This window comes from Crocodylus porosus, unplaced genomic scaffold (genome assembly GCF_001723895.1).
Source record: "Crocodylus porosus isolate Cpor-Errol unplaced genomic scaffold, CroPor_comp1, whole genome shotgun sequence".
NCBI lineage: Eukaryota > Metazoa > Chordata > Crocodylia > Crocodylidae > Crocodylus > Crocodylus porosus.
The window spans coordinates 29,550,935-29,568,150 of record NW_017728907.1 but is presented as its reverse complement, the minus strand read 5'-3'; the positions used below and the strand labels follow the sequence as shown (position 1 = coordinate 29,568,150).

Below are 17,216 nucleotides of genomic sequence, written 5' to 3'. Positions count from 1 at the left end.
CAAGAGCAAATTGGATGCTTATCTTGCTGGGATCCTATGACCCCAGCTGACTTCCTGCCCTTTGGGTGCGGGGCTGGACTCAATGATCTTCTGAGGTCGCTTCCAGCCCTTATGTCTATGAAATCTGTAAGATAATACAGTAAAAAGAAAAGATAGGAAAAAATCTCTCTCCTGTTCTATTCTGTTTTGTTTTTTTCATAAGGTGCCAATGAAACCTATGTGTGAATGTAACATCATCACTTTAGACAAACAGTTCACACTTTAAACAACTGGTATGAAAATATACATTCCTGTATTCATTACTTCTTCCTCATCTATTCTGCTCTTCCCAAGTGATAATATACAGTCAACTCTTGAGTATAATTGCAATAACTTTATATATAAAAATCGGGGGTGTTGCTTGTCACTCACAGCACAGCTCTGGTAACACTGGTATGTATATACTTCAGGATAATTTTTGCATAATTAAAAGAGCATATTGATATAACTGATTACAGGTGTCTCAAAATACTACTTGTGATCACTGACAGTGAAATATCAGGAATTAGATATCGCTTGTTATCTAAAGTCATCTTGAAGAAGTGGTATGTGTGTCTTCAGTTAGCTGCCTTTCTGGAAACTTGAGCAGCTAGTAGATAGCAATTCCAAAGACAGCTCAAAGACTTCAGTACTTCATTAGTAGCTAGTACCTTCTTGTTATGCAGAACATACAGTTCACCCTGGTCACTCTTGTATTGAAGTGGAGTCTCCTGAAAGCAGGACCAATAATGGCTTGATGTATTCTTTGTTGTTGCTCTTGCAATTTTACACATTAGTCTCATGATTCTGGAAGAAAGACAAGGATCCTTCAATAGGCCAACCAGTATTATCTGCACAAAATTGTGACATCTCTGAAATGTTATCAGAAATACTTCAGTTCAGTTTTGCTTCAAGAATAATCTTACAATTGAGCCCATGTTTTCCATACTAAGCACAACCTAATCATTGGTGCAAGGTCCACATGTTGTGATGCTTCTGTTCTGTGGAGTGGAAGCTCAGCAGCACCTTCATATTTGTGTATTTGGACACTCATTGCATCTATTTCATTTCATTTTTAATATGCCAAAGGTGATTTTTTTAAATGAACGATACATAATGGCTATATGCAAACTGGTAGAATAAAGCTTGTAGTTTTGGAAGCTCTATAGGGGACAGCTGTGATTTGCGGCACCAATAGAAACATGGGAGACAGTCTGAGAAAACAAGGTAAGGATATTAGCTGAATGGTTCTGCTATAATGATCAGAAATAAATCAGTGAAGTAGTTAAAATGTTAACAGACAATGGTCATATTTAATAACCTTACAAAACTATTGTTTCAGATGATTTGCAGACTCAAGAAGACAGCACTATAAGTTTACATGCAAAGTATATTGCCTTTGCAACCATAAGATCAAAAGTACACTTCAAGAAACTCATCTAAAATGGAATACATGGTAGCTCTACAGTCAGATCTGGATGAATGCAATGCATGGGACTTTGTATATGACACAAATGAGGTAATATTCTGTTTTTGGTCAAAGCACTAGGCTTATAGCCAAAGCCGATGACTTACTGGCTTAAGTCTCATTCAGCTCCCTCAGTTTTATCAATATTTTAGCAAATACAGGTATATAACTTAACTATCCTTATCACTATATCGTTGTAAGTGTAATCTTGCACTGTGTTGACACTGTCAGTATGATAACAGTGCCTATCAGTGAAGCTAGGCATTCACAGAGTACTTGATGCTGTTGTAGAGATCACATTCTGATATTCCCATTAGCAGTGTATTCTGTCCTAAGATGTCTTTCAGTTCAGTGAGAATTATGTTATTCCTGCCATTGACCCAAATGGAACTATTGATCAAGTAAGATAGTCGGTTGCAGTTGGGGTATTAGAATCTGCCTCTTGGATAGCTAATTTTATAAATATTACTAACTACTCACATACCACACGCACCTTCTCCCCTAAAATCAGCCCCTCCCCCCAAAAATTGGGTTGCATATCTTAAGTAGGGAACCTGATTTTTTTTAAATTGGAATACATGCATGGAGGAATAGAAGCATGGAAAGACTGTGAAGTATAACGTTTGCCTGTTCTCTCTGGGAGAGCAAACAAGAAGGGGCAGAGTCCAGTCTTAACCCTTGCACAGATGCGACTGAATTGGCAGTTCGGAAAATGTTTATAAAACAATTCTGTGTTTTCTATATAAGAACAAAGGTTTTTATAAGGTCCCAGGTTTCTATATCTGTTACTAATGCAATCAGTTGTTTAGCCATTTTGGTTGATACTTTGACTACTACCAATAGAACTGAACTTACAGTACATAGCACCACATAAACTGAATACCAACATTGTACATGGTGCTGTACAGTACAGAGAAGAAAATAGGATCTCTGCTACAAGGGGTTTCCTATCTCCCCATGATCTGACGTGCATGGTTCATGATTAAATAATGTAAATATTGTACTATTCACATAATTAATTAAAGGCAGTTACCATGTCTTCCCTTTTGGAAGGCCCCCAAGGAGATAAAAAGAACTTTCCTTCAAGTATGAATAAATAACTGAGGTCTGGGGTCTCTGGGTCCAGGTCCACATGCTAGTTCCAGCCACAGACCAACCCTAAGCATCTTCCCAGTCCAGCGTGCTGTGCCGTGTCAGGTAGCCAAGCCAACAATAGGCAGCATCAATTGCTGTGACTCCTCCACCTCCAGAGAGCTGCTCAGGAAGCAGCCACAATTACTGCTGCAACTATCCCTGCCACCAAATCTCTGGACCCCTAAGGATCTGTTTCTTGCATATGATGCACACCTGAATTTCCCCCAGCTAACTTGGAGGGAAATGTGCATATTTTAAGTGAGAAAATATGGGAATTGAAAGAAAATGTAATTAATAAAAATACATCCAAACCATGTTTTAAAAATACCATTATAAATAATTTTTTCATGTGATTAAGATGCATTTCAATCAAGAATTTAGAGGGATTTGTACACTGGGGAGCTGCTGAGAAGCCCAGAGTAAAATTCTATCCCCATGCGGGATGGTTTGTTACCCCTGGTATTTTAAAACTGATCCCATATGTGGGTGCTGCTGAATTAGCCCTGCTAGAGATTATCCCCAGGGCTCATAAAATACTTCTGATGAGAAATAGCTTTGCTTCAAGTCCAGGCTAGATAACGCTAAAGAGACAAGCATTCTCCCAGTGTTCCCCAGAAGAGAACAGTTTGTTACCTTTCTGCTTTCCAGGTTTCACCCCAGCTTCAGTATTACATAATATGCATGCTGTGGTAAGTGTTTGTTGTGTTTGATTTACTTTTATATACAATGTATATCCAGCAAAGCTTGTTGACCCAGTGCTGCTGACTTCTTTGGTTATCAGACAACTGCTCATCATGCTGACCACTTTTGGCCCATTGTTTCCATTATTCTCTCCACCATCTTTTTGTCTGTATTCATCTGTTGGGCCTTGTCTTATACTGATACCGTAAGCTGTTTGGGGCTGGGCCCATCTTTTATACAATATATACCACAGTAGGATTCTGGTCCTGAACTGAGGCTCTTAAGTGCTACCAAAATATGAATAATAAATAAACTAATATGAGGAAAGGATTTTGTTAAATGGAAATACAAAGAGACCTTTTCTCTATACAGTGGTGTCACATCATACGTGCATTTAACTTACACAAATTCATTATACACGTATGCCCCAGAGTGCCGATTGTTTGGATTCAGCCTGCAGCTGCCCCCACAGCGCTGTGCATGGGGCCAAGCAGCTACACTGGGAGCAGCCCTGCTGGGAAGCTGTGCATGCTGACTGGGCGGGAGTTTGGTGCAGGCTGCCCTGGGCAGGAAGGAATGACTGTACCACTGGATGGGGGAGGGAGCGGACTGTACCACTGGGCAAGCCCGAGGGTAATTTTGACTATACGCAATTTTCACCTTACGCACTGACTTTAGAACTTAACCCCCGTGTAAGATGCGACTCCACTGTACTGGCACATATCTCCTGGTACGTTGCATGTAAGTCTATAGTGGACAGTTTTTTATTGGAGTCCCAATTTACCATGTTGGCAGTATATTGCCCTTGTATATGTCTTGCATCATAAAGGTATGGAAAACTGGAATTATTTTTTCAATGGATCCAGTGCTGCAAACCAATCTCATTTAATTTTTGTAGGGTAAAAATGATATTTATGGATTTTGAAATTATATTTTGTAGCCTGTACTAGATCTGAAAGCTGCTTATTCCTTCCCTCAAAACATGCAGTTTTTCAAAAATTTGCCAAATGACACAAACCAACTTTCTTTGGCTCTTTGAGAATGGAAGCATGTAGGTATTTCCAACCATTACTATTATTTTAATGTTCTGAGATCCTTCCAGCTGTAATATTGGGGTGAATAAGTGAAAAGTAGAGCCAAAAGGCATGAAGTAACAGTTGAAAGTATTTTTTCATGTTAGCTCTTCATGAAGTATTTAAAAGGTTTTTCTGTATGCCATGACCCTATACTATACAGGTTAAACTATCAACCTTCAAAGTCCTACATGCCTCAGGAGCTGCAGTTTAAGGTCAGGGAAGGTATGATCCAGTTGTTAACAGTGTAAGTAGTTATTGCAACACCTGGATAAGAGAATTGCAACTTATGTCCTAATTTCCAAGGTGGAAATGCCAGTGTCACTGATTGGCTACTTTCCTTTCTCCACCCTGACTGTGATTGGTGGATCCTCCCATCTTATCTGTCCCATCTTGCCCAGACTGTTGCACTTCGCAGTTCAACTGCTGAGCACTGACCACAGAGGGACTAGAGGTTGCTTGCGGATAAGGACTTGGCCAACAAGGTGTGTTTCTGAGATTTTGGGGGGCAGATACTCTTTGACCAGAAGTTCTTTATTCTCAAAGTCTATGAAGTATGTTTATGGATAATCAACGGGATTTAGGAATTTAAAAGGAAAGGAGAAAGGTATGTTTGAAAAGATGAATCTGAAAGAGGAGACTGCCTGCTGAACTTAAGGGCTATAGAACTGAGCCCTAAATTGCAAGGACAGTAGGGCTTCTTGGGCTGTGTTTCAAACTACTGGGAAATTATTATAATTTTATTTTTTTTGTTTTGTTTTTCAAGTCTTTTTAACAACTTTTGTCTCTATTCATAAGTTTGCCAGATATCTTAGAGAGTGAAGTCATCCAATTGTCTTGAAGTTCATGAAATCTCAGAAGTGTATGCTGACCTGAAGTTATACTAAATTAACTGTGAAAGGAGGTTTTCAGGGCAAGATAATATTGTGAAGGGAACCATGTGTAACCTTGGAATTATAGACTCATAGGATGCATGCAGATGAGTGTTCAGTTGTGTTTCCGTAGGGACATATAGCAGCAACACATAGTTGTTCCACTGCTGCTTGTCCGCAGGGAATACCTGTGCACACACTCTAGCGCGCTGCAAGTTGCCCTGTGTGGGGTAGGGGAGGCTAGGGCCAGTACCTGGGCTGGCCCCAGCGGCCTTACCTGAGGTCCTGGGGGCCTCCCAGGGCTCCAGCAGCGGCGATTCAGGCGTGCAGAGCTTTGCCAGCAGCCAGAGTGGGGCTCCGGCCAGCTAGGCTACCATTTTGAGCGGTGCACACTGCTGCCACATGCACTACCCTGCTTTTTTCTGCCTCGGGTTCTTTTGACACCAGGATCTTCCAGTTTGAAAAAAAACCCACCACATTGCAAATTAGCAGCATAGCAAATGCTTGCACAGAACCACAGATGGGTCTGCGGCACTACAAACTGCACGTGCGCACTCATTTGGATGTTCCCATAGAGGTGAAAGTACCCTCAGAGTCATCTACTGTAACTCCCTGCAGAGATGCAGGATTCACTATTCCTAAACCATGCCCAACTATTAAAGTGCATGCAGGCAGACGGGAGCAAATGTGTTAATTGTTGGATAAGAAAGGGCTTCTGATTTCAGGTGTGTATGATATATAGACCACTATAATGTTGCAGAATTGACTGCATGGAGCAGTGAGGACCATTACTTTTTTAATTAAATTCTTTATTTCTTTAGAAAGTCTACCTGTATCCATGTGAAATATTTATTTTTAGGCTTATAGCAAATATGTTTTTATGAAGATAGCCATAGCTTTGAGATCCTGATTGCATCAGAATCTCTTTTGGGATTCCTTTTGGGACCTTTCTGCTCCTACCTCTAGTCCAGCCTTGGAATTTAATGAAATGCTAAGATACTCCACTGTTATTATTCATTTTTAAAGTCAATTCTCTAAGGTGCCATGGCGCAGCTTCATCTCCTGTCCAGAATAAAGGGACTTCTTTCAGATGTTCCCATCATTCCATCTTCAAACTTTAACAAAGAGCTGATGCAAAAGAAAGACAGTGTCAGTCATTTCTCCTGCTACCTTTGTACTTCCATCTTCCTAGCAGAGGGGAAATGTGAGATTAAACCTAGATTTTCCTTCAGGGGAGACCAAGGTATATCTAACTAAAGAAAACGCCCCAGAAAAAAAATGTCAAGGTGGATTTTTTCTAGTGCCAGGTAAGTTATTGCTATGGATGCTCTATAGATACAGAGTATCAAATTAGAAACAAACATTCCTCCCTGTGCCATGAGTCAGACAGAAGGATTTCAACAACATATAGGAGAGTGCATATTAATCATGGTTTGTTACAGCTGTTGCAGTCATAACACCCACATACCATATTTAAATTTTAATTAGAGATAGACCAAGTCAAAACAGTCACAAGAAAGTGGCTTATCACATCCACCAACCTGTTACCTGCGCACAACACTTACAAGGATTCTGTTTAAATAGCAATGCTCTGAGAGCTTTGGGAGGGACGGTATCTCTCTCTTCCCGATTGCTCACCACAGTTAATGAGTCTGACACCTCACAAATCCTCAGAAGCTTCTCCCTACTTGTGAATTATGATTCAGATCTTTCAACATGGAACTCACAACCACCTTGTTTTCTTAACCACTGACATGGTGACTTGTTGATAAGGCATTTAGTTTCAGTTCAAAGTCAGACCTATATAGCCTGGTCTCTTGCATCACTCTTTTGGTATCTTTTTCCTCATAGACAGTTAAAAGGTAGTTTTGCTCACTAGTGAAAAGTAGATATAGAGGTAGGTGAAAAAGAAAAAGGCTACATAATAAGCTCTGTTAAAAGTCTTGAACAATTTCCTCTTGTGGTCTATATTATAGCCTTGCATGTCACCATGAAACAACCTAACGACAGACAGACATGAGAAATAGGAAGGGTTATTAAATAATTCTTGGAATTTCACAGTGAATCAGTACTATCACTGGGACATTGTTAAATATTTATAATGATTGATGGGTTTTGCAAATTATGTAGTGGTGAAGTTTTATATAAAGTTGTTTTGATTATAAGCAATCAAATCTGGTTTTAAATGCATGAGAACTTCTGAAATGTTCTTTTTCTTCTTTGCAACAATATATCATGAATGCTAACACTAAGGGTGAATTATAGGAATATATTTTTCTTCCGTGACTTTGTCTCACTTAAGTTCTCTTTTAGTTCTAATTCCCTCATTAATTTTTCATAAGCTAGCATACTAATAAAACAACTCAACCTAAGAGTTCACCAGAAGATTTAATGAAAGATTTCTCAGCGGTCCCTTGGAAGCAGCAGCATTGGGAAATACCACATGGGTCCTGGTTCTAGTAACAAGCTCAAGCAATGTTCTGAGGCCCAGGGGTTTATCGATTGGACCCATCTTGATTAAAGACAGAGCTGAACCAAACCTCTGGATCCAGTTATGTGGAGATTTGGGTCAAGTCCATTTCCAGACTAATGAAGCTATCAAAATAACCAGAGAGAACTGAGCATTCAACTAATGCCTCAATGCTTAGAAGGAAATATAAGTATACTTTACTGCAGTGTTTCATCAATTATAGGTATTTTATTGTTACAGTTTTTCTGGAGAAAATACAAAATCAAGCTTTGTAGACTTGTCTTGGTTTTTGCTCTGTGGGAGAAGAGCTACATGTCAACTATGATAGCCACTGACAGAGAAGTTACTATAACCTATATGTTCCTTTCTCCACAGATGAGGCAATATTACCCTTTTGTGCTTCTATTCTATGGGGTATTTGTACCAAATATCCTTGGCTTTCCACATGTGAACACTTCAATAGATTGTGATTCTATGTTACCACATTATGAAGGTGAAGCACAAAAATCACCACCACCATACCTCATTACCACCTCTTTTGATAGCTATGACCCAGGAAATGAAATTGAAGGTAAACAACATGACTAATTTAAAAACTTTGTCTCCTTCTTGCAACATATTCCAGCTTCCGCAGAATTCCAGCTGACTTTCTCCTATAACATATTCTGAAGCAGATCCCTTTCCTTCTGTTCCCACTTGCCTATATCTTGTCTCCTGGGATGATGTTGCTTTTCTCAATTTCCAGCCCCCCTCCCCACCCCCCCGGAACAAATATGACTGTGTCTCAGTCCTCCTATATCTGTGTCAAAGCTGGACCACATGACTATTTGTTATTTGGTTTCATTTCATTTGTTGAATATTAGCTGTGTGTCCAGCACTGAACAGAAAAAAGGGTCCTAACCTCAAGTTGTTTAAATGCTATCATCTCTCAGAGCAGTAAAATTTTCCTACAGAACTCAGCATATTAGAACTCAGATGGGTCTTTATGATGAGTTTTGACTTTAGCACAGAATTTCAGTCCAGGAGGAAGAAGAGCTACAGTGACCTGCCTATAAAAAACTCTATTTTTTCCTTTAATGAAATCTGAAACTAACCTGTAGTCTCCTGAGTCCATCAGAAAAACACCAATGATTGCAAGACTCTCAAGACTCAATAATTCACAGCACTTGAGTCTTTTTACATCCCTCCTTTCCCTAGTCTTAGTCTTGGCCCAGCCCCTATAGTGGGGGCTTAGAATTGGGTCCCCAGAAAGGGACTCTACCCCTTATACCTGGTGTAATTGAAGCAGAACAGGGGTGAGACTTATGCCCTCTGAAGGTACAAGGAACTCAAAACTCAAAATAATAGTAGTACCACTGGTCTGTGGGACCCTCTGCTTCTAAAGAAATCTTCCTCCTGAAGGCTTCTAAAATAATCCTATGACCCTTAGTTGCCCTAACCCCCAGTTCATGTTACCCCATTAAGGCCATCAGTTTGTGTGGAGGAAATTTACAATCTCTCCATTTTCCACTGTGCAACCCAAGCAACTTAAATGGAACATACTGCACAGAATAGCTTCTGTCCAGCTATGCACCTGGTATATTTCTTGATTCCCAAGGGACTAGTTGGGAGTTGAGACGAGAGCACTTTCATGAGAAACACTATATGGGTGACAACATAGAAACAGAGGAATATATGGCCTTTTGTACCTGGAATCCATGGTGTTTTAATAAGGTTTGCTAATAGCTGCTCAAAGGTGGCAGAAGTGGGACACTGAAAAGTGATGGTTAATTTTAAAGCAGTTCTTAGCAACAAAATGACAAGCAGATTGTGAATGTTTGGAAGAATGTTTACAGCAAAATATGCTATGAACCTTTGCTGTTAGTAAAATCCCCTTCCTTTCTTATTCCTTTGGCCACACCCTTCCTGAATTCTTCCAGTGGCTCTTTCATTTCCACTGCCCCAAGCTTTGTGGGCTTATGTTCAAGGCCTTAAAGAATTCTGTTCCTTGCTCCTCCTCTCTTCTTCTGTCCACCAACAGCATACCATTTATTACTTCTCCTGTAACTACTTTGCCATTCTCCTATACCATTCCTTTGCCTTCCTGAGCTGGCCTCAAAAGCCACTGTTCTTTCCTGACTCTTTCTAAATTCAGATTCCTCCTGAAATCTGTCTTCTACCAGGAAGACCTAACAGAAAGAAGCAGCAGAAAAGTTTTCTTATCAGTACAGCTTGTAAGACTGCAAACACTTGGAACAGATCAGATGAATAGGATGTTTCCAATTGTACAGTCACTTTGCAGAGCAGAATTCTATTTTAAGGTTGCCTATAATCATCTTTTTAATTACTTCACAAACATGTGTAGTAATATGTCATATAAGTGCATATGCCTATGTTGCTTTGTTTTTTTTCTTCCTTGTCCTTCTCCCTGTAGCTAAGAAAAACTGTAATAAAAATGTGACATTTAAAAATAGTATAAAAGTGAATCGGGCATTACTGTACATGCAGATGGATGGTATGAGGTTTGCAAAATGTGTTAAATATTTCATTTGCTTCCACAGAGTTTGAAACTTACGTTTCTCCAAACATCTTTTCTCCCCAGTGACATTACATGGAAATGATAAATCCGGTTTTCAAGGATTTCTTCTACAGGCTCGGGAAGTTGATGGAGATGCTCCTGTTGGCACTTTTAAAATTACAGATCCGAACACACAAGGCCTTAGTTGTAATAATGTTTCGGTATGTGCTTGTTCTTTCAGAGGAGTGATTTTAACTTGGTTAACCTTTACATTTTTTACTGATACCAGTAAAAAAGCAAGCATTTTTCTATGCTGAAGTGATAAAGTAACAATATCTATCAAAAGAAATGTACTCTTTTCCTTAACCAATACACGTGTCTTCTGAATGAGTCAAATCCAGAGTTTTGAACTTTGTCACATAGTATCACATGCAAATGCAAGGATGTTGTAGCCAAATTCCTTTGCTTATAGAAACAAATATATACAATCAAAATATTTTCAATTTTTATGTGATTTTTTTGTATTACAGAATTCAGCTGTAAGTCATATAAACTCAGATGTGAAGAACAAAGTTACAACAATTTGGGTTGCCCCTTCCAAAGCTAAGGATGTTCGATTTAGGTATGTCTGATTTTTCTTTTTTATTTTATAGTCATAGGACTTTTTAATACAGTTCCATTGAACTTTAAGACTTATATGACTAATATAAGCTGTCACACATGTACATGCTCGCTCTCACATTTATATGAGATATAGCTATATATCTCATGTATGTATGTGTATCATATTGATACAATCATAATCTATTGCAGGCTATGAAAGAAAAAAAGTCCAGTGGCAGCACACTACCTACCCAGATAGATACATAATAATAAATAATGTTGCTACTGTATTTTTTTCTTTTATATATTGCTATAGATTACCACTGTATCTATTGATCTATATGAGAGAGAGTATACACATCCTACACGAGAGACAGAGAATAAAATAGGCATATAAGACTGAAAAGTCAATGGAACCATACTGAAGTGTCCCATGAATATATACCATTGTATCAATATGATTGTCACGGAGCAGGGTCCTAGGAGTGGCCGTGATCTCTCTGAACGCCCCCTACTGTGCCAAGTCTGAGATAAAGCACCCTCGTTCTCGCCTGCCACATCTTTGATGTTAGGTATTTTATAAGGGAGGCTGCCTTTTTGTCCCTTTGGACACGGTGCTCTGGTGTATCCTGGCCCCTGTTCTGTATTGACTGACCTGAGGCACCCCAACCTTATGGGCTATGCGTGGCTCCTACCACCCTTGTACCACGCCCCAAGCCTCACAGATGTACCAGACGTTGTATGGTCGATCCCTTGCCGCGCCCTTACAGGTGCCCCCTGGCTTGTCTTGCAATTGCCCGCGCCCTCACAGACACTCTCTGGCTTGCCGTAGGGCCTGCACCTCACAGGCGTTCCCTGGCTTCTCTCACGGTTGCCCCATGCCCTCACAGACGTTCCCTGGCCTTTCTTTTCTCGCAGTTGCCCACACTTCCCACGGACGCTCCCTGGCCTCTCTCACGGTTGCCTGTGCTCTCGCCAATACGCGCTAGGCCCTTCTCTCGTGACCGTGCCCACTCCGGGGCCTTCTCTCAATTGGGGCTCAGGTGGCTGTAGCCGTGCCTGGCCCCCAAATCCCCTCCTTGGGTTTACAAGTTCCTGTCGGGCTCAGGCAGCCTTGGCCTTACCTGGCCCCCAATCCTCTATGCCCTTTCTCAGGGCTGGGGTCAGTGCACCCCTGAATGCTGCACCCTCTCTGGCACCGGGGTCCCCACACTACCATGGAGCCCCTATGAGGCCTCCTCCAACCCCTATTAGCCTCACCCAGTCCTCCAGTCTTATAAAATTACAAACAGAAAACTCAAGCCCCTGGACTACAACGTAAACTCTAAGCCATCTGGCTAACCGTCATTCAAATCCCTACCAGGGCTTTCTCCATCCAATATCCTTGAACAGAAGCTGCTCAGCCCATCAGGCTTCCCTACTCTGCTTACTCCAGCAGAGCTCCTTCTTCCTTGGCTGCAAGTGGGGAACTGCCTCTCTGGCCTCAGCCTGGATTATATATATCGGTCAGGCCCTAGCCCCTTCCGGTCAGCTGACCAACTGCGGTTGCCCTGGCAACCGGCACCTGTACCCCTTTATAGGAGCAGGGTACTGAAGTGCCCTGTGACAATGATAAAGCGATTAACATTTTAATTTAACTCTATGCAAAATGAACGTTGTATATCGGTTCCAGTCATGCAGCTTTTTATGTATACAAGTAGTCCCACTAAATCAATAGGACTGCCAGTGAACCTTTGCTCAGAAACCGGCTTTTACACTTTAAGGCCCTATTCCTTATGAATATAAGCAGCTATGCACATGTAAGTATTCTTGTGCATTAGTGAAGCTTTTTCATTAACTGCAGTGGGCTTTGGCTCTGCTCCTAACACTAGAATGAAAATGATTACAGTTTAGTTATTTTTATCTTGAGCATGGGAAAATAAATTGAAATTGAAATCCTTGAAGACTAATTTTAAACATCACTTTACATCTTATTGGCTGCTGCAAAAGAGGCACCAAAGTTTGTGCTGTTGTTTGTTATAATTTTAAAAACCTTTGATTGACAAAAAAAACCCCAGCATCTCAGTTCTCTCTATATATGTCAACAACTGGCCAGTAGTGATTTGAAATAGCTCAGATATTAAATTTTTTAAATCAGGAAAGCCATCTAAACTTTAATTCTCTTAAGACGTTACAGGAAGGGCAGAAATACACAGGTGGGTTGTACAGTACAGTACTGCAGGTCATACTAACTTGGTTGGGATGAGTCGGAAAGAAATCATCCTGCCTTGAGCAGGCAGTTGGTCAGACTACCAGTAGATGAGCTCCTGAGGTTTCTTCTAACCCTGTTTTTCTATGAATCTGTGATTAGCTCCTCTACAAGCTTCCATAAAATCCATTCCCTCAGTCATGAAGTGATTCCCCATGAATGGGGAGAATTAATTAAGTCACCTCCAAACACAATGGCTATTTGAGCAGATAGACCTCAGGAGTCAACGTTTCTTCAAGCAGCTATCCTTCTGCTTCTTCTAAATGTCTGTTTGGTTGAACTTTCAAATGATGTTAGAGGTTGCAATAGAAATCATAGAATAAAAGTGTTACCAAAAATAATGTAATCTTCTTCAAGCCTTACTCTGACATCTTTTTCCTGAAAGCTGCTGTATGATTCCTGTTTATACAAAGAAACTTACATTTTCAAACATCCAAAACTAAAGCGTATTTTCTTTGTTTAGAGATAATTTTATGAGTTTGTCCCTTATATTGATAAGCTGAAATATATATTGCTAAATAGATTAAATCATACTGGTTTTATTCTCTTTTCAGTGCAACTTTTGTAAAAGACCTTGAAAATTTTTGGGCTGGAATAGAGAGCAAAACTCTTTCTCCAAGGAATTCAGAGTCCCGGAATGTCACAGCAAGAAGTAAGAAGAAGGTATGTTTTAAGCATATTGTGTTCTGAGTATTAGACATGAATGTGGTAAGTTAAATTATAATATGAGACTAGTCCCCATCTGAGGTCTTTTGGTTAGACACTCGTCAACTGAGCCAGATGAAATCAATGAATGTTTTGGAAAATTTTACCTTATATACTCAGTCCTCACAATAATTGGAGGAATTTTGTATGATAAATACTAATATCCCATCCAACAGATGAGAAAAATGAGATTCAGAGGATCTAATCATCCTAACCAATGCACAGGATATGAGGTATAGTAGAGACAGCAAATTTCAGTTAGGTGATCAAAGAGGCATAAAGCCCATATAATCTTTGTCCTCCACTGCTACCCAGCCCATCAGGCTCTAGTGATGTTTTCAGGAGTTAATATATTAGTACTAGCCAATTGCCTGTCAAGAATGACAGGGGAAGGGGGGATGCCCCATGCTGCCGCTGTTCTGCCTCTTGCAGGGAGCCTCCCCCAACCTCCTGGTCCCCAGCACGGCTTCGGAATCATGGTGGCACTTCCCCACACTTGGAGCACTCTGATTGGCTGAATAAAGCGCTATGGACAAACAGACAGACAGACAGACTTATGCTTTTATAGTATCAGAATGATGGAAATAATAGCTATCATCTTTTATTTTCAAAGAGCTCCTTTTATTAAACTTGGCCATAGTACAGGTAGGTAAAATGAAAAAAGAAAAAAGAGGACTGATATTGTAAATCAGTGTTGCTGCATTGAATTCAATGGAGCTATGCTAATTTGCATCAAATAATGATCTAACCAAGAATTAACATCTTTCTCTGGTCCCTTGCTTCACCAGATAAATGTGGGTTACTTCCTAAAAAATGATAGTGTTGAAATATAATCTTTAAGAAGACAATAACTAGTTTCTTCTTTTTCATAGTCCGCAAACACTGTGATAGTGGCATGTAAACAGGTGAGAACCATTTTTCTGCAATTTCCTAAAGTGTCTTTTAGTGTCTGAACATTTTTTTAAAAACTGTACTTGATTTATTATTTTTGTTGTGGAAATATTTCAAGTAAAATCACACCCTGAATATAAATGGTATGGGTATTTTTATCAATGTTGTTTGGTTTTTAATGTAGACTGCCCCAGTCGTCCCATCATCTCAAGTTTTTAGAATCATCCTTTCCCTTAACTCCTCATAAACTGTAGTCCAGTCATTCTGGAGCCACAGTCAGGCTTTAATTTAAACTCCTTCACTAGAAAGATGTCATGCCCTCAGCTTTGTGCTCAAAATTGAGTATATCAGGATTGAGATACCGTATAAGCTCTTCAATCAGATCATTATTAAGCACGAAGTGTTGGAACAGGCACAACCTGGTTTGGTGTTTCCACAAGTCATTTAACTGTATTTCTTTCTAACAGACTGGAGGGACTTACTCAAGCAGTGGTAAATGTATTCAGGTAAGCATACTTCCTCTAGAGCTCATTGATTCATTGCTTCCTATTCACAAATGTCAAAAAAATCATTCAGTTTTAAGTGTTATATCAAAAACATCCTGTATTGCATGCTTTACCCAAATTATTGCTCAGTTTATTCCTTTTACTTAGTATTTACCTTGAAGTAAACAAAATTCATAAACTTCTTGGCTGGCTATTTGTCCTTGCTGTTGGTATACAATAGAGGTGTTTCCTGTGTTAGGTTAGGTAACCTAGACTAACTTTCTTTTGTTAACTTATTTTCTCTGCATTCATTTTCCAACCATAATGATTCCTTCACTACTTTTAGTTCAACCAGGATCACTTTTCTAAAATACTCCGAATTCTTCCTTATATAGTAGTATACAATGAAGTCTATATAAAACTAAAGAAAATATTTGAATTTTATTAAGAAATTATCCATTCCATCTTCATGAAAAAGTTTTCTCTTCCTCTTTTTGCCCCAGTAGCCATGCTATACTCTTCTTATTTTCCAATGTTTGCATAATTGTATCATTAAGTATCCATATACAGTAACTTTGAGGGGTGCTTAGTCTGTTACTCGCAGAAGAACTTACAAGTTCAGTCTTGCTCCTGAATGCTGGTCATTAATATATGAGGCTGAATCCTCACCCAGTGTAAGGTGGCATAGCTCTATTGAGGTCAGTAGAGTTATGATAATTTACACCAGTTTGTAGTGTCTACATTGTTTGTTTTTTTAAAATCTCTGTCACCAAACTTTTTAATAGTGTAGGTTGTGGGATGAAATAACCCCTCCCCCAAATGTCCTTAATTGAGGAAAGAGGCTCCCCTTAAGAGGCTCCCTCTTCCCTCTTGTATCCTTCTATTCAGCCAAGTAGGGCTTTTTTTCCTGAAACAAGTAGTTATATAAAACTAGTACTCTAAAAAAAATAACCAGTTGGCTTCTCCCTTGTTTTTAGGGTGGATCCTCTGGTTCCTCTTCAAGTGGTAGCTCAGGCAGCCAGGTAAGTGCCATAACTGCCCTTTAGTTGTAATTATGCTCCAGGAAAACTAGTTATAGGGTGTTGAAGTACCCAAAATTATAGAGGAAGAGTTATACTAACTTCAGTGAAACAATATGTCTCTGCCAAGAAGTCCAGGAATACCATAGAGTTACTGACTCGTGGCAGTAGTAACCCTACTGGATCTAAAACTTAACACTTTACTTCATACCCCATCTATACAATCAAAGTGAACTTTGCCACCTTAAGTTTTTTTAATCAAGCATTATGCGGACTCTTTCACAATATTTTCTATTTGTGCTTTTCATGATATCTGGAATTATTAAAATTTAAATAATACTAAATATCTAACTAAACATCATTATTATTCTGGTTGCTTTTATATTGCATTCAACATGGACCATAAAAATAGAAGTTTCACATGTGTTTCTAATCATTTTCACTTTTCTGTCATTTGCAAAACTCTGAAATTCCCATAATACAATAATATTTCCAACTTTATCTCCAGGGCACTAAATGTAGATTACTTTTATAATTTATTTCATTGCCTATTCCTATTGGCCTTTTTAAACTGTCACTGTAGTTGTATCTGAGTTAGTAATCAATTTCTACCTCTAAATAATTTATAGTTTCGTGTGGGTTTTTGGTTCTGACACAATGACATTTGCTTTTAAATTTCCTTACTAAATGAAGATAGCCCTTTTATATTTCTAGGGTCAAATATGTCTGTTTTATTTATATTGGCTTCAACTGAGTTAAATTAAAGATAAACTTAATGTATTTATTATTATGTTATTTGAGAGCAGTTTTCACTTCATATACTTCATCCCTGTTACTTCCAGTTTGCCTTTTAAAAATAAACTTTATATTTATATTTGTATTTATAAATATTTGCATTTATATTTAGTTTTTATGCCTTCTTCTGGACAGGCATTTTTAGAACACCATTATATAGAAAATACTGATTTTCTTAATTTTCAGTTCCAAGCTATAATGTTTCTATTTTATCTCTCTTTTTACCACGCGTATAAACTGAAGTTTGGGTTAACATT

At 39.1% G+C, this 17,216-nt stretch overlaps 1 protein-coding gene across 1 annotated transcript in view; it reads left to right on the top strand.

Moving 5' to 3' along the window:
- Positions 1-2,829: 2,829 nt before the first annotated feature.
- The window catches only part of LOC109307251 (hornerin-like), a 60,066-nt gene continuing 45,679 nt past the window's right edge, over positions 2,830-17,216 (top strand). The window contains exons 1-9 of the mRNA XM_019531038.1: positions 2,830-3,309; positions 4,776-4,859; positions 8,092-8,287; positions 10,298-10,434; positions 10,744-10,835; positions 13,619-13,727; positions 14,642-14,674; positions 15,128-15,166; positions 16,123-16,167. Coding sequence (XP_019386583.1) covers positions 8,092-8,287; positions 10,298-10,434; positions 10,744-10,835; positions 13,619-13,727; positions 14,642-14,674; positions 15,128-15,166; positions 16,123-16,167 — 651 coding nt within the window. The 5' untranslated portion in view covers positions 2,830-3,309; positions 4,776-4,859. The remainder of the gene's footprint in view (positions 3,310-4,775; positions 4,860-8,091; positions 8,288-10,297; positions 10,435-10,743; positions 10,836-13,618; positions 13,728-14,641; positions 14,675-15,127; positions 15,167-16,122; positions 16,168-17,216) is intronic.